Raw genomic sequence first — 25,126 nt, 5'->3', positions numbered from 1 at the left:
GACATATGTGTCAGACAAATAGTATTTGAAAACAAAACAGAATTAACTTTGTTTTCACTTCACAGTGATTCCCAAATCATTTAGAATGTGCTTTAGAAATATCGTAAGCTATTCACAGGAAGTTTGGGGAATTTGAAAATATCAAATAAATATTATATTTCCTTATTAATTTTCTAAACAAACCAGTAGCAATACCACATCTTCTTTTAATCATGATAAAAGTCATTTACAAGTGTAACTTTATGCATCTAAAAATTAAATGATTTGTTATTTTAGAGCATATGCACATATATATGTGTATATGTAGGTGTGAATATACACACACAGACACACATATAAAACATTTAAATATACAATTCAAAGATAAATAGTGCTCAAAGGTGAGCATCAAGTGCTCTGTTACAATTTTCTTTTAATTACTTAAATACAATACACATCAATCGATTGGAAGCATAAAAATAAATACTAATTCTAAATTGATTTAACTGGTAATATATCCAAGGCAATTTTAAATGGGATAAAATTTAAGTCTTACCTAATTGTAATTCTTAAGAGACATATTGAAAGTGGAAGCTCAATATTTTCATATATCCATAGGAAGAAGCTTGAGAAGGGAGAAAACAAAGTCAAAACTCAAAGGTAGCTTTAACTGAGATTAAAAGGAAAATTAGCATCTTAGACCAAAGTTTTGGAGAAACCATATTTTTCAGAAGACATAAAAATGAATTTCAGAGCAATGAAATGCAAAGTAAAAGGGGAAACTATCACTTGGAAGCTGCTGCTGATGCTACCTGAGCCTCTTTTATTCATATCCTATGGATAAGGAAGTAGAATACTCATTTCTTTGAGAAGGAGACAATCCCGTGCATCAGATTGACAAAGGCTTTTTTCACTTGTTGATTCCGTAAGGTATAGATGAATGGGTTCAGAAGTGGAGCAACTGAGGTATTGAGCACTGCAATTCCCTTGGAAAAAGATGTTCTTTGATTGAAGGTTTAAGATACATGAAGATGCAGCTGCCATAGGAAAGAGATATCACGATCTTGTGAGAAGAACATGTGGAAAAGCCTTTATCCTCTGACTGGTTGAAGGGCTTCTTAGAATGGTCAGGGCGATATAGGTGTAGGATATGATCACCATGACCAATGTGACCAGGAGTGTCACCAAAGCTGAGATGAATCCCATCATCTCCAGGAGCCCTGTGTCTGTGCAGGAGTTCTGCATGAGGGTGTAGTGTCACAGTAGAAATGGTCAACAACGTTGGAGGTACAGAGGTCAATATTTAGACCTAAGACCAGTGGTGGGAAAATGACAAAAGAGCCAAGCAAGCCAACAACTGAAGACCAGCTGAATGCAGATTTTGCTGTTCATGATGGTCATGTGATGCAGGGGCTTACAAATGACCACGTAGCAGTCACAGGACATAGCTGCCAGAAAGCAAAATTCTGATGCTCCAAGGAGGAAGGCAAAAAACACTTGGGTAGCACAACTGGCATAGGAAATAGTCTTGTCCCCAGATGCCATAGTAGCCCGTAATTTAGGGATGCAGGTAGTAGTTTAGGAAATTTCAAGAGGGAGAAATTCCGAAGGAAAAAGTACATGGGGGTCTTCAGGTCCGTATGCACCAGGGTGAGTGCGATGATGATCAGATTGCCAGTGATGCTCAGCAAGTAGGTAAGAAGCAGGAAGACAAATAACAAGACTTTCAATTCTGGGTCATCAGTCAAACCTGCTAGGATGCATGCTGTCAATCTTCTGTGGTTTCACATTGTGGTGCTCTTTCACCAAGTCTGAATGCAAAAACAATCACCATTACAACCACCACCACCCTCATCATCATCATCATCATCATCCTTATCTCTTTCAAAAAAAAAAGAAGAGTGGTAACTAGTGTTGAGCTAACATTAACAAAGCAATATACCAAATAAAACTATGAAATGCTCATTTATACTTTAAAAATGTTAATGTCAGCAATAATAAGCACTCCTTTTTTCATAGTATTTGGTCCAGAGAGCTAATATATTAATTTGCAATTCTACTAGAGCATAATCTACATTAAGCTAGTCATTGTTTATCCTCTTTATGTGAATAAATTAGAGGGAAATTAAAAGAGTTAAAGACTGAAAATTAATTTTTCTTTCTTGATAATACACAAGTGTTGGTATGTCATTTCACTAGTCACTTAAAATTTAATTAAATAAAATCCCATTACTTTGTGTAAACCATGTGATTCCTGCCATTTTCAATACATCAGTTTTATTTTGTATTTTTGCATACACACACACACGCAAGCGCACACACAAGCACACACACGCATGCACACACAGGCACATGCACACACACACACACACACACACACACACACACACACACACACCTGGCTATCCTCAATGTTGAAGGCTTTACATTGTACTCAAAATCCTTATTCCTTTCTCATTTACTTTCATGGCTGAAACCCAATTTCAAATAAGTGAAAATGATACATAGGAAATAATTCCATTTACTCTTCTTCTTACTATTCTAGTGTCTCTTGCCACCCCCATTCTTCCTACCCTGTACCTCAAAGCAAATCAATAGGTACACTCTGGTAATGTCAGTGTGAGGTAAGTCAAGTGAATAGTAAGACACATGAATGTAGTGACAAAGAGAAATAAATAAATTGGAAGTAGGAAGCTGTAAGCAGTAACAGACATAAAAACAAACCTGCATGGAAACCAAGAGAGATCGGGATTTTTAGGGATGAGATATGGATAGAAGAAAAAGTTTTATCCATATTTTCTGTATGTTTTGTTAATAATAGCATACATTTTAGAACTAGAAAATAATTACCACAATATCATCACACAGAAAACACTGTCATATAATGCTACATGGAAGAAAAAAATTAAAAGAAGATTTAATATATAAAAATTAAAATTAAGTAAATACAAGTGGGGAAATGTTCAGTAATAGAATTATTCTCCATCTGCCTCTAGTTTTATTAATAACATTTTTGTTCTTCATTTAAATTAGAGATTAAGAGCATTAAGAGTTTTGAGTTCAGTGTGACCAAAAAAAGCAATCTTTGATAAATTTCAAAAACATAATGAATCACAGAACAGCATTGACACAAAAACATTATTGGCATGTATTTCCCTATCGTAAGAACATTCAAATGTCCAATTAATATTCAATTAAAGAAATATTAATAAATAGATAATTCTTTTCTGCATCCAGTATATATTGTGATACAATGAAATTAAGAAACAAAATCATTTAGATTTGCACAGCTATTAAGTTGGAGATCTAGTATTAAACTTAATTTCTCTGGGAAAAATTTCCTTCCTCAGTGCCTTCACCATCAAACTCATATGATATTCACATTTTCATGATGGGGATAGCATCGAATGGTAGTGTTTTTCCATCTTGGGGATATCATAATAATTATTCACTAATTCTAAAATATATGCTATTATTTTAAAAAGCTTACAGAAATAAAAGTGGACATATGAATAGGAGAAAAGAAAAATTTGTTCCCAATACTATTTGATACATTTTCAGGAAAGTGTTGGATTCTAAAATAGATCTTGGAGAAAAAGAAATGAGACAAGATAGTCTAAGGAAAAAGAGCAGCCTGTACAGAAAAAAAGGAAAAGGTCAAAGACACACAAAGGACTACTTTAGAAATGAGTAGAGTTCTGTCAAAAACATGTATAAGTGAAGAGAAATAACTGTTATTTTTATTATTCCTTTCACATTCAGATTATTGTGAAGCAATTGATCTCTTATAAAATTTTTCTCATTTATACAAACTACCTGAATGTCAACTATTGTGGAAATCCTTCTGTAAGCCACACAAACTACAATTTCATCATGTCACATCATGCTTTTATCTAACTTCAATAATCACAAAAGCCAACTATCCCCCAACACGCACTCTAAATAACGTGAACTTCATATTGGAATTCAGTCCTCTGAATGCAATTTTCTTTATTTGTTTCATTTGTTACGAATATCAGATAAACGTCAACAATTCCAAATTGAAAAGTTTATTTTATCCTATAGTCTTCTTTCACATGTTTCCCCTAAATCAATATTTAAACCTTGGAGAGAAAAAAAGGTTAATGCTTCAATGGTTAAAAAAAAAAAAAAAAGTAGAACAAATGTAAGTTGCAATATATCTAACAGGAAATATTTTTTTAACTTTTACAAATTTTAATTATTTTTATCTTTACAAACACTAAAGCATTCTGCCATAAAAATTTTAAATGCAGACATTTATCTGAAATATAAAAATATATTAAGAAACGAAAATAATCGAGAAAATAATCTGAGGTCAATAACTCTTAGAATCTCATTGAAATGAGCACACAAAGTCTCACCCTCCACGCCATCTACAATAGGGTTATTTTCACCTGTAAGTTATACTCTTGGAAATGATTTGATTATATCATTTACTGCAGGCAGACTAGCATATTAGATCACTTTTTTATAGTAATTATTAATTCATTGAATTCTCCTTGCATGTTTCCCAAAAATACTGTATGAAGTCAATCAATCCTGGTCCTACATGTGTGTACTTTGTGTTCCCAGAATGAAAATTCCCAAAGATGATGAAGAATTCTCAGGAGCATATGATCTGCAAGATCAGTTTCCCAAAGGTCTACCAATTTGAATGTAATACTAATATTCACCCCAGACTCCCTCTGTTTTTAGAAATATAAATCACAAAGAAATTGTATTTAACTAGGTCACCAGAGAATTAAGTATAGATGACCCTAATGTATTTGTTCCTCTCTTTGTGGAGAGAAAACATCTAAATTTTTCAGGGAAATCATCTAAGATAAACCTTATAATACAGATTTTAGATTAGCCTTACCTCCAATATCACTGTCCTGATGATTAGTATAACTTGAAGGTCCTGATTCATTAACTTGAATTTGGAGGAGGGGCTGAGTGAATGCAGTTGATGGAATCTATTTCTTCAAGTCATCGGTCATGTGCCATGGTCTTCTCCAGTGACTGAGAATAGTGTTGGGGAGGATATCTGTGCTGTTTGGCCTGGAGGGCGAGTGTGTTGGGGAAACATGTAGATGCTGGAATAGCCCCCTATTGTATCTGTTATCCTAAAAGAGCCATCAGACCCAACAGTTAAATTTAAGTCTGACATTAGGATGCCTAACACAACAATTAAAGTTTCTTGAAATAGTTTGATAGGACTGCATGGGAAGTTTTCTTCCAGAGGAAAGCTGTGGAGAGTTTTTTTTTTTTTTTTTTAGTAATTTATTTATTTTGATTAATTGTAAACAAATGGGGTAAAACTTATTTCTCTGGTTGTACATGAAGTAGAGTTAAACCATTGATGTTTGTCTCAATCTTTTATTTTTCCTTCCCCCACCCCTCCCACCCATCTTTCCTCTATACAATCCATTCTTCCTCCATTCTTCCCTCCCTCCCATCCCCCATTACGTATTCGCTATCAAAGAGATCATTTGTCCCTTGGATTTTTGAGATTGGCTTATCTCACTTAGTATGATATTCTCCAATTTCATCCATTTGCCTGCAAATGCCATACTTTATTATTCTTTGTGGCTGAGTTTCTTCATCCAATCATCAATTTAAGGGCATCTAGGTTGGTTCCACAATCTGGCAATTGTGAATTGAGCAGCTATGAACATTGATGTGGCTATACCACTATAGTATGCCGATTTTAAGTCCTTTGGATATAGGCCTAGGAGTGGGATAGTTGGGTCAAATGGTGGTTCCATTCCAAGTTTTCTAAGGAATCTCCACACTGCTTTCCAGAGTGGCTTCCCTAATTTGCATCCCCACCAGCAATGTATGAGTGTACCTTTTTCCCCACATCCTCTCCAACACCTATTGTTGCTTGTATTCTTGATAATCACCATTCTAATTAGGGTGAGATGGAATCTTAGGGTAGTTTTGATTTGCATTTCTCTTATTACTAGAGATTTTGAACATTTTTTCACATATCTGTTGATTGCTTGTAGATCTTCTGTGAAGTGTCTGTTCATTTCCTTAGCCCATTTGTTGACTGGGTTATTTGTATTCTTGGTGTAAATTTTTTAATAGAGCAAGCAATCTTGAAATTCATTTGGAAAAATAAGAGACCCAGAATAGCTAAAGCAATCCTTAGCAGGAAGAGTGAAGCAGGAGGTATTGCAATACCAGAACTTCAACTATACTACAAAGCAATAGTAACAAAAATGACATGGTATTGGCACCAAAATAGACAGGTAGATCAATAGTATAGAATAGAGGACACAGACTCAAACCCAAATAAATACAATTTTCTCATCCTAGACAAAGGTGTCAAAAATATGCAATGGAGAAAAGATAGCCTCTTCAACAAATGGTGCTGGGGACACTGGAAATTCATATGCAGAACAATGAAACTAAACCCCTATCTCTCACCCTGCACAAAACTCAACTCAAAATGGATCAAGGACCTCGGAATCAGACCAGAGACCCTTCATCTTATAGAAGAAAAAGTAGGTCCAAATCTTCAACTTGTTGGTTTAGGATCAGACTTCCTTAACATGTCTTCCAAAGCACAAGAAATAAAAGCAGGAATCAATAATTGGGATATATTCAAACTAAATAGCTTCTCAGCAAAGGAAACTACCAGCAATGTGAAGGGAGAGCCTACAAAGTGAGAGAAAACCTTTGCCACACATACTTCAGATAGAGCACTAATCTCCAGAAACAGTTCTGAAAGAAAAATCACAAGTACTTCTCCCCAGGACTTCTGAAATCTGAAATATTTACTCTTCCGGTGACAGTGATACCTGTCTTGGAGATGAGGGAGATGAGGAACTGGTCCTTGTTGCCAAGTGTTGAAGATTAAACACCCCAGAAGTGCTGAAGCAAGTATAGAAAGCAAGTTCTATGAAAAAAGTGATAGAGACAGACATCTTTAAGGAGAAGGGGCCCCAAAGCTGGATGTCGGGGGGAGGGGTGTGTCTTGCTCTTTATTATAAACTCCAGAACCAGCTTTTAAATTATTGCCTTCTCTTTTTTCTCCCTGTATGTGCCTAAGGGAAGGAAGGAGCAGGAGCATGGAGGTCAATGGTTAGCAACCCAGAGTGCCCAGGAGCACCACCACAGGATGACCCTTTGTCCTGTTTGATAACAGGTCCTCATTCTCTCTTGACCCCCATCATTCATTGACTACACTGACTGCCTGGTCTTCCCCCTTGACTAGGCCAGGTGGGGCTGCAGGCAGATTGTATTTTTGGCAAAGGAAGCATGTGGGGGGGTCAGTACAGTGAGCCCATTTTATAGAATTATCCTCTTAACCTCATGTTCCCACTGTCCTCATCTATCTGTCCCCTTAAAACAGGTTTTACTCTATTTCCACTTCCACAAAATCCAGGAGGTTAATTTCAGGTGAGAAAGTTATATATTTTATTTTTGTTTGTTTGGTTTTTCCTGTCATACCCTTGGTAAATAAGACCTTTCATTTGGAAGGTAAATAAATGACAAGGCCATTTTGATCAAAGTTAGCTAAAATAAAATTTGAGCCCCTTAGACACCTCGCTCAGTCCATTTTCTGATGCTATAACAGAGCATCTGAAGACTGGGTAATTTTTAAAGGAATGAGGGTTATTGTAGGTCATGATTCTGGAGTGTGGGAAGTCCAAGATCAAATAGCTGCCTGAGGGGAGGAACTCATGCTCATTAAACTCATGACAGAAAGCAGAAAAACAAGTGTACCTGTGCAGAAGAGAGGATAGAAAATTAAGCTCCCACAATAAGAAGCCCATTCCTGTGATAAAGGGATTCAGCTCTTCATAAGGACTTTGACCATATGGCCCAAACTCCTTCCACTAGACCCCACCTTTCAACACTGCTCATTTGAGGAATTAAGGTTCCAACACATGCGCTTTGGGGGAATACACTTAAACAATAGTATCTACCTTGTGTCCAGATTACAACCCTGAGGCTATGCCAACCAAATCCAACTGGGTTTGCTGTTAAAGGAAAGAAAAATACTTCATTCCCAGGAGTGATTAAAATGGAATCTTAACTTTTCAAACTCAGTGGATTTAACTTCCTATCTCCATTTCTTGACAGGGAGTACTTGAGTGGAGAGAATGCCTTTCTGGAGAAAGCATTGCCTTACCTGAGTACATGGGTCAGGAAGAGATGAGTGAGGTGGAGGCTAGTAGTCCTTTGCTGAGCAGCTTGTATACTAAAAGTTGTCAAACTGTGGATGTTCTGGATACATGACTCTCCTAAATGCATGACTCAGGTGACTTTCGTTGACCACAAGTGTGCAACTCCCTTCACCAAGGCCTGGCAAACACTGATCTGTTTTCTTTCACTATTACTTAGTCTTCTGGCTCTGGGATTCTGTCTTCAGAATGGTCTACTCTATTACAGAGACTTTCAAATGAACCTTTTATTTGATTTATTGTGTCTTTCTTTTCCAAAATTTCTATTTGGTTCTTTTATAATCTCCTTTTTGAATTTCTCATTCATATCCTATACTGACTTCCTTAATTTATTCAGTTGTTTTTCTGTGCTCTCTTGGAATTCATTGTTCATTTTTATAATCTTTCTTTTGAATCATTTATCTGATATTGAATTCACTTTAGCATCTTTGGAGTTAGTTGCTAGTGAATTATGAACCTTAGAAGGTGTTTGCTTTACTTTTCCATATTCTTGTATTCTTGTGTTGGGTTTTATACATTTGCATGGATTTCTCTTCCTTTCTTATGCTTGACCTTTTTAGAACACAGCCTTCTCTTGCCAAAGGCTGCTAGAGTGATCTAGATTGAGATTCCCTTTATGTGTGGCATCCACAGGCTTTGTGTTAATTCTGTCCATTTTTGCTGTAGGAGTGGACGTCCATATGTGGGACATGAAGGTTCACCCTTACCCATTTCTATTTGGGGTATGGTCACTAATGTGTTTTGTTTTGTTGTGTTTTTGTTTTCACCTCTTCTATGTTTTGTATTAAAATATAGCTGAAGTTTGAGTGTGATTAATTTGTGTGTGAAACAGGGTCTGCTATCTTTTGGCTGGGGTTAGTTCAGGAGCAGAATCTCTACCCTGCAAAATTGCAGCATCCCGGTAGATTCACTGGGGAAACACTGAGAGCTTAAAAAGAGTCTCTGTTTTGTTATTGAGCAGATCTAGTACCTCAGAGGTCAGGGGGAATCTAGGCTTCGACTCTCACCACTCCAGACATATCTGGAGTCAAAATTGGTGGGAAAATAGGTTTCATCCAAAACAACCAGGAAGGAAGATAGAAAAAACATAATTGTTTCGAAAGTTCCATCTTTGAAATTCCTAAGATTGAGCAACACTTTTATTTATTTTTTATTTTTAAAATAATTTTGTTTTTAGGATTGAACCCAAGGGTGCTTTACCACTGATTTAGATTCACAGACTTTTCTATCTTTTAATTGTGAGACAGGGTATTGGTAAATTGGTGGGGCTAACCTCATACTTATGATCCTCCTACTTAGCCTCCCCTGTCACTGAGATTAGAGAATTTGTAAAGAAGAAGCAATGAGATGCATAGTAGGGTTGCAGAGATAATTAGTAATAACTTGAATAGCATGTTGATATATGCTTCACTCCTAAATTTTCAGTTGTTGGCAGCTACTCTTTCTTTCAAATTGGTACTGGTGATTGAAATAAATACCTTGACTATGCTAATCAGATGTGTTGAAGCTAAGATATATGGCCAGAGCAGGTCTTATTTTAAAGATAAAAATACTGGGCTGGGGAGATAGCTCAGCTGGTAGAATGCTTGCCACACAAACATAAGACCCTGAGTTCGATCCCCAGTACTGCAAAAAAAAAAAAAAAAAAAAAAATACTGAAGAATCCCCACCTAAAAAGGGAAGAGGAATCCTTCCAAAGATGTGCAAATAAAGGACCTCAGAAAACATGAGGAAACAGACCAACAAGATGCTTCCAAAAGTCCATACACCCCCACAACTGAATATACAGATAGAGATATGGATGAAATCCCAGAAAGGGATTTGAAAACTTGATGGTTAAGATGATCAATGAACTAAAACAAATCTAAAAAATGAAGAGAGAGAAAGTAGCATGTGAAGGCGTATTTCAATACAGTTAAATATTCTCAAAAAGAATCAAACAGTAATCCTGGAAATGAGACTCAATAAGTTGAATAAAAATTCCGTTGAACATCACACCAATGGATTACACCAGGTAGAAGACAGAATTCAGAACTGGAAGATAAGGAATTTAAAATTGAACAATCAGAAATTAAAGAAAGAAGGAAGGAGGGAAGGAAGTGAGGTAGGGAAGGAAGGAAGGAAGGAAGGAAGGAAGGAAGGAAGGAAGGAAGGAAGGAAGGAACCATGATCAGAATATACAACCCTGGAACATTAACAGACCAAAGTTAAGAACTGTTGAAATCAAAGAGGAACCTGAGTTATGGGATAATGCCATTGATAACATTTTCAGGGAATTAATAGTAGGAAGAAGTCCAATTCATAATAATTAAATGGACATCTAGATACAGAATGTATTTAGAACCTCAAATAGACCAGGTCATAAAAGAACCTCTCCACCACACATTCAAATTAAAACGCCAAATACACAGAACAAATATAGAATTCTAAAAGACTCACAAGAGAAAGGCTGGTCATATTTAAAAGGAAACCAATCAATAACTTATGATTTCTCAACAGAAACTCTAAAATCCAGGAAAGTTTGGAACAATGTGTGTTAGAACGTGAAAGAAAATAACTGCACCCAAGATTGTGACATATAGCAGAGCCATCCATCAGAATCAATAGATAAAGCTTTGCCAGATAAGTATAAAGAATTCATGACATCTAAGCCAGCATCACAGAATATATAGTTGTTAAAATCTATGCACAGAAAAACTTAAGAAAAAACTCCAGAGCTCAAAGAAGGATGAATCCCACTAGAAGGATACTTGAGCACATGAAACAAATTAAATTGGAAATAAATCACAATAGCAGGAAACAACATACATCTCTCTATAATAAAAGTGAGTAAAAGCAACATCAATTTTAATGTCCCATTAAAAGTTATAGAATGAAAGAGTGGATTAAAAAATAAGACACAACCATATGTTGTCTGTAAGAGACTCATCCTACAGGCGTTGGCTGAAAGTGAAAGAATAAAAAATGACATTACATTCTCAGAAAACACGAGGAAACAGGTCAACAAGATGTACGTGAAACACAGGCAAGTATGAGTACTCTCATATCTGATAAAGCAGACATAAAGCCAAAATTAATCAGAAGGGACAAACAAGGGAACTTCAAACTGGTAAAGGGAACAATCGAACACGAGGATATAATGATAGTAGATATGTATGCCCCTAATATCAGTTCATAATACTGTTACATGAAACAAAAGGCTTAGATAGATACCAATCATATTGAGTGATTTTTAACATACCTCTCTCCCAATAGATATGTTATACAGGCATATACTAATAAGGACACTTGAGTTCTAAAAAATACTACAAGTCAAATGAATTTAACAGACATTTTATCCAAAACAGTGGAATATACTTTCTTCTCAGCTGCTAATGGCACATTCTCCAAAATAGATCAGCATTTAGGATACAGAGCAAGTCTTAGCAAATACAAAATAAATTATATATACTTGCATTTGTCAGACCACAATGGAATGAAATTGGAAATAAACAGCAAGAAAATTATAGAAACTGCATTAACATGGAGATTGAATAATACACTTTCTTTTGGTGGGGTGGGGTACTAGGGATTGAACTCAGGGTCACTCAACCACTGAGCCACATCCTCAGCCCTATTTTGTATTTTATTTAGCGACAGAGTCTCACTGAGTTACTTAGTGCCTTGCTTTTACTGAGGTTGTCTTTGAACTCTTAACCCCCCTGCCTCAACATCCCAAGCAGCTGGGATTACAAGCATGCACCACCACACTTGGCTTAAACAATAAGCTTTTGATCAATGAATGGGTCATAGAAGAAATAAGGGAAGAAATTTAAAGATTTTGACAGTGAGAAAAGAGATATATATCAGAATCCTTTGGACTCAAAGCAGTTCTGAGGAAAGTTTATAGCTATTATTACCTACACTAAAAAAATCAGAAAGATTCCAAATATACAACCTAATAATTCATCTCATTGTCCTACAAAACAAGAACGAACCAATTCCAAAACCAGTAGAAAGAAGTAAATATTTAAGATTAGGGGTGGAATTAATGAAAGAGAATAAAAAACAATACAAAAACTAGTGTAACAAAGAGTTTCTCCCTTAAAACGTTAAAAATTTGATAAACCCTTCACCAAACTAATTAAAAGATAGAGATAGAAGTCCCAGATTTATAAAATTAGAGATGAATCAGGAAACATCACCATAGATATCACTGAAGTCCACAGGCTCTTTAGGAACTACTTTGAAGACATATTCCAATAAATTATAAAATCAAGAAGAAATGGACAAATTTCTAGACATATTTGCCCTACCAGTATTGAACCACAAGGAGAAAGAAAACCTAAGCATATCAGTAACAAGGAATGGGATAAAAGCAGTAAAAAGCTTCCAAGAAAGAAAAGCCCATAACCAGATGGATTCACATCTAAATCCTACCAGTCCGGTAAAGAACTAATGCCAATGTTCCTCAAATTATTCCATGAAATAGACAGGTGGGAAGCAGTTCCAAATGGATTATTTTAAATCAGCATCACCTTGATGCCAAAATCATATAAGGAAATAAAAAGGAAAGAAAACTACTAATCCGCATCCCTGATTAACTTACATGCAACAATCCTTAATAAAATATTAGCAATTCACATTCAAAAACACAATAAGATTCTATATAATGATCAAGTTTGTTCATTCCAGAGATATAAAAGTAGTTCAACATATACAAATCAATAAATGTAACTCATCACATAATAGAATTAATGGCAAAAATTAGATAATAATCTCAATACATGTAGGAAAACCTTTGACAAAATTCAGTGTTCATTTGTGATAAAAACACTGAAGAAACTAAGGACAGAGTGAACTTGCCTCATCATAAAGGCTGTATACAAAAAAAAAAAAAAAAAAAAAAAACCAACTTCATACAAACAGGAGAAAATGAAAGCAAGTCCTCCAAAATCAGGAAAAAGTTGAGAATGTTCACTTTCAACAATTCTGTTTAATGTAGTACTTGAAAAGAAGAAACCAAATTATCAATTTGCAGTGATACAATCCTATCTTTAGAAGACCTCCACCCCCACTCAAAAAAAAAAAAACTCCCCCGGAATAATTCTAGACCTGACAAATTCAGCAAAGTAGTAAGATACAAAATCAAAATACCATATTAATAGTTTTTATATAGGTGAATGGATCAGCTACAGAAGAAATCAGGAAAACAGTTCCATTCACAATAGCCTCAAAAAAATCTTCGTACACTTAGTAATGAATCTAACCAAGGAGGTGAAAAACCTCTACATTGAAAATTATAGAACATGAAGAAATTGAAGAAGATATCAGAAGATGGAAAGTTCTCTCATGTTCTTGGCAGAATTAATATTATTAAAATGACCATACTACCAAAAGCAATCCCCATGAAAACAATGATAATATTCTTCACAGAACTAGAAAAAAAAAAAAGTCTTAAAATTCATATGGAATAAGAGGGTTCAAGAGATATTTAAAAATAATAAAACAAGAAAAAGAGAGAGAAGGGAAGAAAACAAGGGAATTTCATCAAAACAGAAGACAAATCAGTGGAGTAGACTAAGGGGGTTGAGGAGGAAAAAGAAGGGATGGGAAAAGAAAAGAACAGTGTAAAGAATCTGAAAGAACTTTCTTATTTGTATGTGTGGATGCAGCACAGTGGGTCCCTGCATCAGGTATATCCACAGGACACTAATTTTATAGATAAATAAATATAAACAGTAAATGGATTGATGAGGAATTAGTGGAGTGGAGCAGGTTGGCTTCCATGCCTTTGTAATTATGTTGAAGTGTATCCTGCTGTTTTATTGTAACTAAAAAGAAGATTAAAAATTTAAAAATTCATATGGAAATATAAAAGATCCAGAATAGCCAAACAATTAAAAGCAATAAGAGCAATGCTTGAGAGCATTATGACACCCAATTTCAAATACCACTACAGAACCATAGCAAGAAAATAGCATGGCACTAGCACAAAAATAGACAGGTAAAACAATAATGGATAGAAGAGAAGACACAGAGACAAATCCTCATAGATACAGTTATCTAAACCCTGACAAAGGCACCAAAAACATACGTGGAGAAAAGGTAGTCTTTTAACAAGTAATGCTGGGAAAACTGTATCATCAATATGTAAAAGAAGAAAACTAGTCCCCACCCCTCGTCCTGCATAAAAGTCAATGCAAGTGGATCAAAGAGCTAGAAATTAGACCAGAAACTTAGCAACTGGTAGAAGAAAACAGAAAACAGAAGATCAACACTACAACATTAAGGTGCAGGCAATGACTTAGCCAATAGGTCAGGAAATAATAACAAAAATTAATAAATGATATTGCATCAAATTAAAAATCTTCTGCACAGCAAAGGAAACAAGAGCATGAAGTGAGAGCCTAAAAAAACGGAAGAAAATATTTTCCAGATATTCTTCTGACAGAGGATTAATATTCAAAATATACACTGAAATGAAGAAAACTTAACACCATGATAATAACAACTCCAGCAGTAAATCCACAAATGAGTTAAACAGACATTTCTCAAAAGGAGAAATGCAAATGACTGAGAAATATATAAAAAATATTCAATATTTTTAACCATCAGGGAATTGCAAACCAAAACTGCACTGATTCGTCTCACTCAAGTTAGAATGGCAATCATCAAGAATGAAAATAATAATAAATGCTGATGAGGATGCAGGGGAAAAGAACACTTATACTCTGTTGATGGGATTGTAAATTACTACAATCATTATGAAAATCAGTATGGAGTTTCCTCAAAAAATTAGATATGGAATCATTTTATGACACAGGTCTACCAGTTCCTAGTATTGCTCCAAAAAAGTTAAAGATAGCAATATTTGCACACCCACCTTTGTAGCAACCTAATTAATAATTGCCTAATTAATAATTGCAAAGTTATGGAAGTGTGATGGGCTGACAGATCTGGGTCCATGAGAACGTTTTAGGCCACAGGCTGCATTTTGTTCTGAGACTCCATGTTTTATAGGTAATAAGCTTCTCCCATGGGAACATACCACCTCTGTCCCCATCATCAGTTACTTAGTGTGACATGTTTAGCAATATAAAATGACAAATCTTAAGTAATGAAAAATTGTTCTCTTTTGATTCCTATTGCTCCTAAACAATGTACCATGTGAACAGTGATTGTGTGGATGTTAGTAACCATGCTTTAGTTTATACCTAGGTAAGGGTCGTTTTGACCCACGTCCCCCTCTGTTGATGATTTCATGATATTAGTTCATAATTTTAAATCATAGCAACAGACACTTATGATCGATGTGATTTTTGGTATAAGAACCCCTACAATCCTATGGTCAGGGCTGTTCTCCCAATAGCCATTTTTTTGGGCATTGTGTGAGACAGTCAGCCGGCTGACTTATTAAAGCCTCTCAAATTTGAACTTCTCAGTGGTGATGGGTCTGCTCTTAAGTTGAACCCCATAACAGAAGCAAGTGTCAATCAATGGAAGAATGTATAAGTAAAATGTATATGTAAACAATGCAGTTTTAGTTCACCATAAGGAAGAACAAAATTATGTCATTTGTAGGTAATTGAGTGAAACTGGAGAACATAATGTTAAGTGAAAAATACTAAGTTAAAAAATCAAGGGTCATATGTTTTCTCTCATATGCAGAAACCATACAGAGAAAAAGGAAAAGCAAAAGGCAATATCATAAAAATAAAAGTGTGCCCAACATAAAAGAAGAGGAAGAAATGGAAAGGGAAGGTACTGGGGAATAAAACTGACTGAATTGTGTTATGTGCACTATGAATATATCACAATGAATTCCCCTATTATGCCTAATTATAATGTATCAATAAAATGTTTTAAATAAAGAGTTGCAGTAGCTATTTGCATTTCTACCAGCGATGAATAAGAATTCCAGTAGCTGTACTATTTTGTCTTTTCATTGGTGAGAGAGGAATTATTTACCCACTCAACAGCTTTAAACATTATTGGAGTCTTCATAGTATTTACATATCTCCCCCTGTGTATGTTTTTCAATCAATTTTTCAAGAAATTTATCCTTTTCATTCAAGTAATTAAATGCATGGATATATTTTACTTGATGGTATTTCTTTATTACCTTTAAAACCATGGGTTGCTAGCAATGACTATTTCATTTCTTTCTTTTCCACATATTTTATTGGTGCATTATAGTCGTACATAGTGATTTAAATTTGTTGTTACATATTCAGACATGCACACAATATAACAATATAATTTGGTCGATTACACTCCCCAGCACTTCTCTTTCCTCCATACCACCCACCCCTTGTTCCTTTTCTTCTACTGATTTCCCTTTGATTTTCATGAGATCTGCCCTCAACTTTCATTTCCTCTTTTCCTTCTATCTTCTGCATATGAGAGAAAGCATAAGATCCCTGGCCTCTGAGTTTGATTTATTTTGCTTAACATGATGGTCTCTAGTTCCATCCATTTTCCTACAAATGTCATGATTTCATTTTTCTTTAAGGCCGAATAAAACTCCATTGTGTATATGTACCACATTGTTTTTATCATTCGTCCACTGATGGACACTTAGGTTGGTTCCATAGTTTGGGCTTATGAATTGTGCATGTATCACTTCAGTATGATGACTTTAATTCAGGGAAATGCAAATAAAAACCATGAGAGTTTACATCACCTCAGTTAGAATGGCATCCATCAATAATATAAATAATAATAAACACTGGTTGAGGATATGAAGACAAAGGAACTGCTTTAGTCATCTTTTCCACAGCTGTGACCAAGAGACGTGACAAGAAGAATTTTAGAGGAGGAAAAGTTTATTTTGCTCATAGTTTCAGGTCTCAGTCTATAGATGGCCAGCTTTACTGCCCTGTGCCCAAAGTGAGGCAGATCATAATAGAAGGGTGTGGTAGAGGAAAGCATCTCAGGACACAATCGTCAGGAAATAGAGTGTGTCACTCAACAAAGGCATGCCCCCAAAGACCCACCTCCTCTAGCCACACCTTAGCTGCCTAGGGCCACCACCCAGTTAATCCATTTAAGTGAATTAATGCACTGATTAAGTTAAGGCTCTCATAACCCAGTCATTTCACCTCAAAACTTTCTAGCCTGGTCTCATTCATGAGCTTTTGGGGGACACCTCATATCTAAACCATAACAGGAACTTTTATACATTGTTGGTGGGATTGCAAATTAGAAAGTTTTCTTAGAGCAATGAGAGTTAGAGATCAAAGGCAGACAGGCTATTTAAGAGACAATTGGTATACTTTGAGTAGAGCTCTTGTGAACACTTATTCAGTATGTACAACTGGAAAATAAATGTTAGTTATACTTTTCTCTTTCAGTTCCAGAGAGGAAGGAATTTTAGAAATGGGACACATTGATGAAGAATAAAGATTTCAATATTTTTTAAATATTAAATAATTGGTGATCTTACAGAAAATTTCTTAATGGTAGGCAAGAGTGTTCACAGGAAAATCTGAGATATTCTAGCATCAGAATTTTTGTCAGATATCAAATATTCTAAGTCAATTTTCTTTTGAATATAGATAATGTCTATAAGGTCAAAATTATTGTGCATTAAAAATGCAGTTCCTGATTGAAAACTAAACCAAATAGTGATAACTGAAGGATATTTCTTTGATAATTCTTCTTCTATTTCAAATATAATATTCTTATAGCACTATAGTCTTATGAAAACTGCTTGCACAAGCATACCCTCCATTGGAAGAGTATATTTGAATATTCTCAATGCTCCTATGAATATTTATCTAGATACATAAATTTAAAATTTGTCACTGTTGCTTTTAACCTTGGGTTCATTTATTTTCATGGAGATCTGACAAATCACATTTCCTTTGAAATATTTTGGAACAAAATCTATGTAGCAATTCGGTAAGTCAAAAAAATCCTACCATTAAGAAATTTTCTGTAAGATCACCAATTATTTCCTGTGGAAACTAAGTCATAGACAAATATTGATAGAGCAAGTTTACAAAAATCTTTTAGGGAAAGTTCTTTTGGTCACATTGACATAAGATACCACTCAAAGGAAAAAGAGTCAAAACATTCTGTTTTACATGCATGTCTCTAGTCATTGTATGTGATTTTAATCACATTGTATGTGATTTTAAGATTCAATTCGCTTAGTTTGAAAAATAATATACCCTATTAGAGTCATATGGACTTAATTTTATGTATGACATTCCTTAAATCTATGGAGTACTCTAAAAGGATCTTACTGTTATTTTGCATGCTAACTGACATAGAGCCAGAGAGATTTCAACTTTATTTTGCTAACAATGCATAAGGTTTGTGAATAGTAAGGGATCTTTTTTACTTGTGTGTTTATATACATACATATTTTTATTTTTTGTCATTTGCAGATTATCTAAATCCTATATGCTGTATATATTGTATGGATACACACGCACAACAACATCTGTCATATAGTCTTGAAGATGAAACTACTACATTTCACAAAACATGGAAGACTATAAGTAATCCACAAGTGTTAGCTATAATTTTTATCAGAGAACTGCCATATTAATAATGTTTTAATCTTTCTGACATTCCTTTAATCTGTTTTTGAAAATACATAATCTCTCTAAGGCTCGTTAAAAATTTGAAACTGTCAAACAGAGTAATTTTTTTTTTAAATCTTGTGCATCACTTTTTTTTATTAAAAATCATAAATTTACCTAGGACAATGTTGTTTGATTCATTCTGTTATTTTTTCCCTTCCCCCCACCCTTCCCACCCCTCTTTTCCCTCTATACAGTCCTTCCTTCCTCCATTCTTACCACCCTCCTTATCCCTAACCCTAAACCTAACCCTAACCCTAACGCTAACCCCTCCCACCCCCATTATATGTCCTCATCCGCTTATCAGCGAGATCATTCGTCCTTTAGTTTTTTGAGATTGGCTTATCAAACAGAGTAATTAATGAAATATTATTAAATTGATTTGCTTCAAGTTTTCACTAAACACCAATTTTTTTAAAATTAGATTTCACTTTCTGCATACACTAGTAATAAGCTCATTGGGTGATCAAATCTAGGAAGTGTTTTAGACTATAAAATATATGACTAATTGAATCCCTGAATATGAGAAGAATATTGAAAAGAAACATGGAAATCCCACTGTATCCCTCTGACAGAATTTTGAAAGGAAATAAATGCAGGAACAAAATAAATAAAGGCAAATTATTTTAACCAAAATCAAAAATTATCTTTTTTATGTGCTCTCAGCATGAAGAGAAATAGGGATAAGTGTTAGACTTTGGAGATTAGCCAGACCACAACAAAAATTATCAGTCAAGAAAAAGTTCATGAGATTTTGAATATAGATATGAAACAGTTCTGTGACACACTCCACTCCTCTTATTTCACTCATAACCTTAGTAAATCATTAAAATGATTCACTTCATTGAGAAAACTTTAATATTTTTAGCCATGTGCTTAAAAGCATCTTTCACTTGTTTGTTTCTCAGTGTATAAATGAAGGGATTCAACATGGGGGCAACAGAAGTACTGAGCAGAGCTATCCCTTTATTTAAAGACACTCTTTCCTTCGCAGAGGGTTTCACGTACATGAAGATGCAACTGCCATAAGAAATGGACACAACAACCATATGAGAAGAACATGTAGAAAAGGCTTTCTTCCTCTGTTGAGAAGAAGGTATTCTCAGAATAGTCCTGATGATGTTTATGTAGGAGAGAATTACCAACACCAGAGTAACCAGGAGTGTCAGAATGGCTGAGAAAAGCATCATTAATTCTATTAGATCTGTGTCTGTGCAAGAGAGCTGAAGTATAGGGGAGACATCACAGAAGAAATGATCTACAGTATTGGTTGCACAGAAATCAAGCTGGAGACCCATAATGAGTGGTGGAAAAATGATCAGGAAACCAGCCACCCACGAAGCAAAGACCAGCAAGTTGCACACCGTGCCTCTCATGATGGTCATGTAGTGCAAAGGCTTGCAGATAGCCACATAGCGATCATAGGACATGGCAGCCAGAAGAAAAAATTCAGTTGCCCCCAAGAGAATAGTAAAAAACAGCTGTGCTGCACAATCATTGTAAGAAATGGTCTTATCACCTGTTGCCATAGTAACAAGAAATTTGGGGATACAGACGGTTGTGAACAAAATTTCTAAAAATGAGAAATTCCGGAGGAAGAAGTACATGGGTGTCTTGAGATGAGAATCCAGCAGGGTGAGGGCAATGATGGTTAGGTTCCCGGTAACACTCAACATATAGGTGAAAAAAAGGAGAAGAAAAATCACCACCTGTAATTGTGGATCGTCTGTTAGTCCAAGAAGAACAAAGGCTGTTACCATGGTGTGGTTTCTCATAGCTGATTTCTATCAATAAATATATAAGGAAAAAATTATAAATGAAGAGGCGAGTTCTTCATGAGATACATTTACTTCTTGAGATCTTTCAAAAATATGCTACCCACGCTCTCCTTTGATATTGCATTCAGCAGTAATAGCCTAGAATATTTTGCTCATATAATTTTACTCAAAATTTCACTAAATAATTGCAAGTCTCTGATCTACTTTATTTCTCAAAGTCCATAAATACAAGCCTTCCAAAAGGATGACATATTGCATTGATAAAGTCATTTAAGAATAAACACAAAGGCATATAAAAAGTATCATATTATTTTAGCTTTTATCCTCTTTATTTTGAATATTTTCTTCAAGATATTTACTTTATTATTATTATTGTATATCATCTGGTATCTTATTCTTCTTTACTAAATGTCCTATAAGCAACATAGAGTTGTCTTCAACATCTCTAGCTCATAAACCATTCTGATTTAATATCCTAGCCAAATTTGTGGACACTCTCCATCCTCATGAATACTTTTAGGTCTGCTTTCCTGTTTTTCCTGAATACTCAAATTTATTTCCTTTATCTTTCTGAGTCTTCCTTCCGTTTTCTCCCTTATTTTATCTTATAAATATTATCGTTTGTTGGTTTACTTTGATATTATTTTAGATTGACAAATCATAATTGTCTATGTGCCACTTACCCATGCATCTCACTTACCCTGGTTGTTCTCTTTCCTCGGATACACACCTAAGCAGATATGAAGCATATCCTCATGTACGATGCTTGTCTTAGTTATGTAAGATATTTCACTGAATATTTGCAGTGACAGAGGAGGGGTCTACAAAACAAAATAAAATGTTAAATATAAACTGTTCACTAGGCATCCCTGATAGATTTATTAGCGTCACTGCTCTGTAGCCTTCTCCCTGTTGCCACTGTACCCTCTTTTCTTCTGAGTCTTATGCGTCTTCTTAATTTTCTTTCTGATTGAGCATATAACAATTAAAAATTATGCTAACATTTTAATTTTTTTCTTCCTGTTCTTTGTTGTTTTGTTTTGTTTTGTTTTGTTTTTGGTGGGGGGGGGGATGGGGAGGCTCTTCTAGATCATGTGTAGGATCTCGTGTTTGTCACCTGAAAAATCTAACACCAATTTTAACAAAAAATAACAATATCTGCCCTAAGAGGAATATTGGATCATAAATTTAAACCTTATTTAAGCCTTATTGTATTTTATATATTCCAGTTCTGATGTTAAAAATGTACAAAAATTTTTAGCAATTATATGATTATAAGAAAATTAAGTTTTTGTCATAATTTCTCTTCTCTTTCACTTTTCCCTTTCCTCTCTCACTGTCTTCAATTGGTGATTTTTCTGAAATTTTCTATATGTCTATGTTCTGGTTATTTAACCACAATTCACATTCAGTATGATTTTTTTCAAATTCAAGCTTATCATATATAGTAAAGGTTAAAAGGCATAAGTAAATCTCAATCAACAAAAGATGAGGGTGCCAAAGTATGAAGTCAGAAGTAGATTCAGACATGGATACAGTTTTTAAATTACAGATCATATAAAACTATTTTAAAAACTTCTTGAAGTCATTAGATTGTTTCTTAATCATATAATAAAATTCTTGCTAGACAACAGTAAAATAGTCTTGTGTTTCTATTCTTGTAATCCCAGAGGTATCTGTGACTGATTAATTTATCAGTAAGATAAGAGATTCCTTCAGGATATGAAAACAGGATCTTATGGAAAATTTTTAAATTGTATTGAATTAATAATAAAAGTCTCTCAAGTGCAGGACAAATTCACCTTTTCAGTTTCATGTTTCACAATATTCATGACTTCCATATGTATAAGAGGCAAATGCAATTACAAATATCAGAAGGAAAAATGCATTTATCTAATCAAGGTTCTATTGCAACTGTGAAGAATACCTGTTCAAAACTGGATTGTTGCAAAATGAAAAGTTCCAAGTTTTCTTATAGCACAATCAACTCCTTTAGTCTAACTTCCAAAGCAGTCCACTTCATGCATGCATGACAAAAAATTAGTTCTAACTCCATGCCATACTATTTCATGATTTCACAAAAGAAGCAGTTTTTTTTTTTCCTTTAGGTTCATACTATAAAGTTTATAAGGTTAAAATAAAGATATAATTTTTCCAAACCTTAATTTCTTTAGAAATTTCATTCTCAATTACCTTCTTTTGATGTCAGTCCCAGAACCGAGGCAATTTCTGAACGTTTCATAGTCAACGTGTTTTTATGTTACTTTAATGCATATTTCTGTCTTGATTTTGTAACCAAAACTACATGAGCACAAACAATATACACTCAGGATGTGTAAGCTCAAAGATTTTATCACAACAAGAATTTAATATCACTTCATTTTTCATTTTTATTAAAAGAGACAATATTCTCCAACTTGTGTTATATTAATTCTGAAATATATTTTCTTTGGTTGCACATAAAGTATTTTTTTTTTTTAAGTTCAGAAAGGAGGAGAACAGAGGAGATTTGGGGCTTGTTAACTTTGAGATGTTTCTAGCCCATATGAGGCATACAAAAGCTTGTTCTGTAGTTGTTAGGATTGCAAAAACTACAATCCTTTTGTACACTGTGCCACATCTCTCAGGAGGACTGACTTAAAACAATTTTTTTAAAGAAGAAAGCAATTCTCTAGAGACTACAGTACTGGGATGTTAAGAACAGACTGCAGTGATTTTATTGACTAGAGAAAATGCTATAACCTAAATTAGCTCAAGTTTAAAAACAAGACAAAAAGCACATTTTTGTGGTGGCTATATGCTATTAATCATACAAGGGGTGGGTAAAAGAAACCTAATTCAGCTTATATGTGCATAGCAAATGCTCATTTCAAACAAGAATAAAACAAATTACCTTATATATAATGTGAAAATACTTAAGGGCATTATCCAAAATTTTGAATTCTGATTGATTCTGATTGACTTATATTGTGTTTCCCTAGTTCAACCTCTAAGGCCATCCTCTTGGTCAGACAATTTAACAGATTTAATCAGGTTTAGAATCTAGAAAGGAAATAATTAGTGGAATTACATTAACATTTAAAGTTCAGAACCATAAAGATCTGTATTCAAGGAAAATTAGGACAATATGGTTTCTTAGACACATGAAAGTCACATGCATTTGCTCTCTTCTTTGCTTGTCTACACCCAATCGGTAGACAAATTTGACAAATTTTGTTGATTGTACATAATAATTATATTTCAAACACATTATCTGCATTTCCACTGACAGTAAACACTGGGTGCTAGAATATATAAGTTTTTAAAATCATTGTGGCAATACACAAGAGACACTTAAAATGAGTTTAATAAGGTATAATACACAACAGAAAATGCAATTATCATAATTATACAGTTTGGTCTCTTCACAAACTGAATATACCTGCATGATCAGCAAATGAAAAAAAAAAAAAAAAAAAAAAAAAAACAAAAATTTGCTGGTAATCCAGAATCTTATTCCCATTAGCCCTTCAAGATTGACTACTATCCTTAAGTTCAATGGAACAAATTATTTTTGCCAATTTTAATAAAATTGAATATATAAATCCACATTGGCAAATAAAAGAGTGGAGAATCACATGGGAAGTTTTTATTGATAGGCCTGGATATAATTCTCAAACTTTCCTTTGACAAGAACTCAGTTTTATAGGCTACCTATGCAAAGGAGTCAGCATAATTTTTCTAGATGGGTCCAGTAGGAAAGTTTCTGGGAATAAATGGCCACGTCGGCTACAATCCCCTTCATTAGAATCCAATGGACCTTTATCTACAACTTCGATTTAATAACCTGTGGTGACCTTACTTTACTTTCTTCCCTTATCCAATCCATTGTCTATAGAGAATTTAAAATTGTGTTTTCTAAAGTGTTATTCATACTAGGCCACTTCTTTACCAGTCATGAAACCTACCTGAGATGCAGGTTATATTTGGTCTGCAAAACATTCCGACTGTTCTACTTGTCTGCATGTCTTTCAGCTCTTTACTTATTAACTGTGCTATCCACGGTAGCCATGTCTTTTCACTGCTCCAGTTCTTGATTAACTCTCTCTTCCTATCTTCATCCTCACTCTACCTCCAAATATCAGGCCTCAGTTTAAATATCATTTCCACACAAAAAGAAATGTTTTAGGGGGGAGAATACATTTGAGAAGACACTTTTCTTCCTTATGTCTTTTATCTCAGTCTTGACTTTCTCTTTACCCAACCAACATTCATTTTACACGTCATTTTTTCACACTAAAACAAAAATCTTCTGAATCTCCTACAACATTTTCAGGGCAGAAGCTGTGCCTACTGCATTATTCATCCCTTAAGATATGGAATAACCTCTGCATCAAGTGGGAAGTGAATACTTATGTGTTTAAAGACAAAAACAGTAGAATTATTTGGATATGAGAACAGTAGAAGATAATTCTGAAATTCTGAATAAGATGGAATATGAATTAAAATAATGCTATTGACTAAGAAAGCATAACTAGAAGAATCCTGGGAGTAATCACAGATAACACTTGGAGGAGGTAGAAATGATGACTAATTTTTAAATATCCAATTCAGCAAG

At 34.4% G+C, this 25,126-nt stretch overlaps 1 protein-coding gene across 1 annotated transcript; it reads right to left on the bottom strand.

Annotated features, from left to right (window-relative positions):
• Positions 1-400: 400 nt before the first annotated feature.
• LOC306662276 (olfactory receptor 6C74-like) lies at positions 401-24,548 on the bottom strand. The gene is given in 10 exon segments (XM_079141786.1): positions 401-988; positions 991-1,074; positions 1,077-1,226; positions 1,229-1,322; positions 1,324-1,559; positions 1,562-1,755; positions 19,592-20,535; positions 21,230-21,350; positions 22,690-22,830; positions 24,477-24,548. Coding segments are annotated over 7 exon segments (1,845 nt in total). The 5' UTR covers positions 20,527-20,535; positions 21,230-21,350; positions 22,690-22,830; positions 24,477-24,548; the 3' UTR covers positions 401-836.
• Positions 24,549-25,126: the final 578 nt, after the last annotated feature.

The sequence above is a fragment of the Sciurus vulgaris genome (genome assembly GCF_902686455.1).
Source record: "Sciurus vulgaris genome assembly, chromosome: 5".
NCBI lineage: Eukaryota > Metazoa > Chordata > Mammalia > Rodentia > Sciuridae > Sciurus > Sciurus vulgaris.
This window is presented reverse-complemented; position numbering and strand designations above follow the sequence as displayed.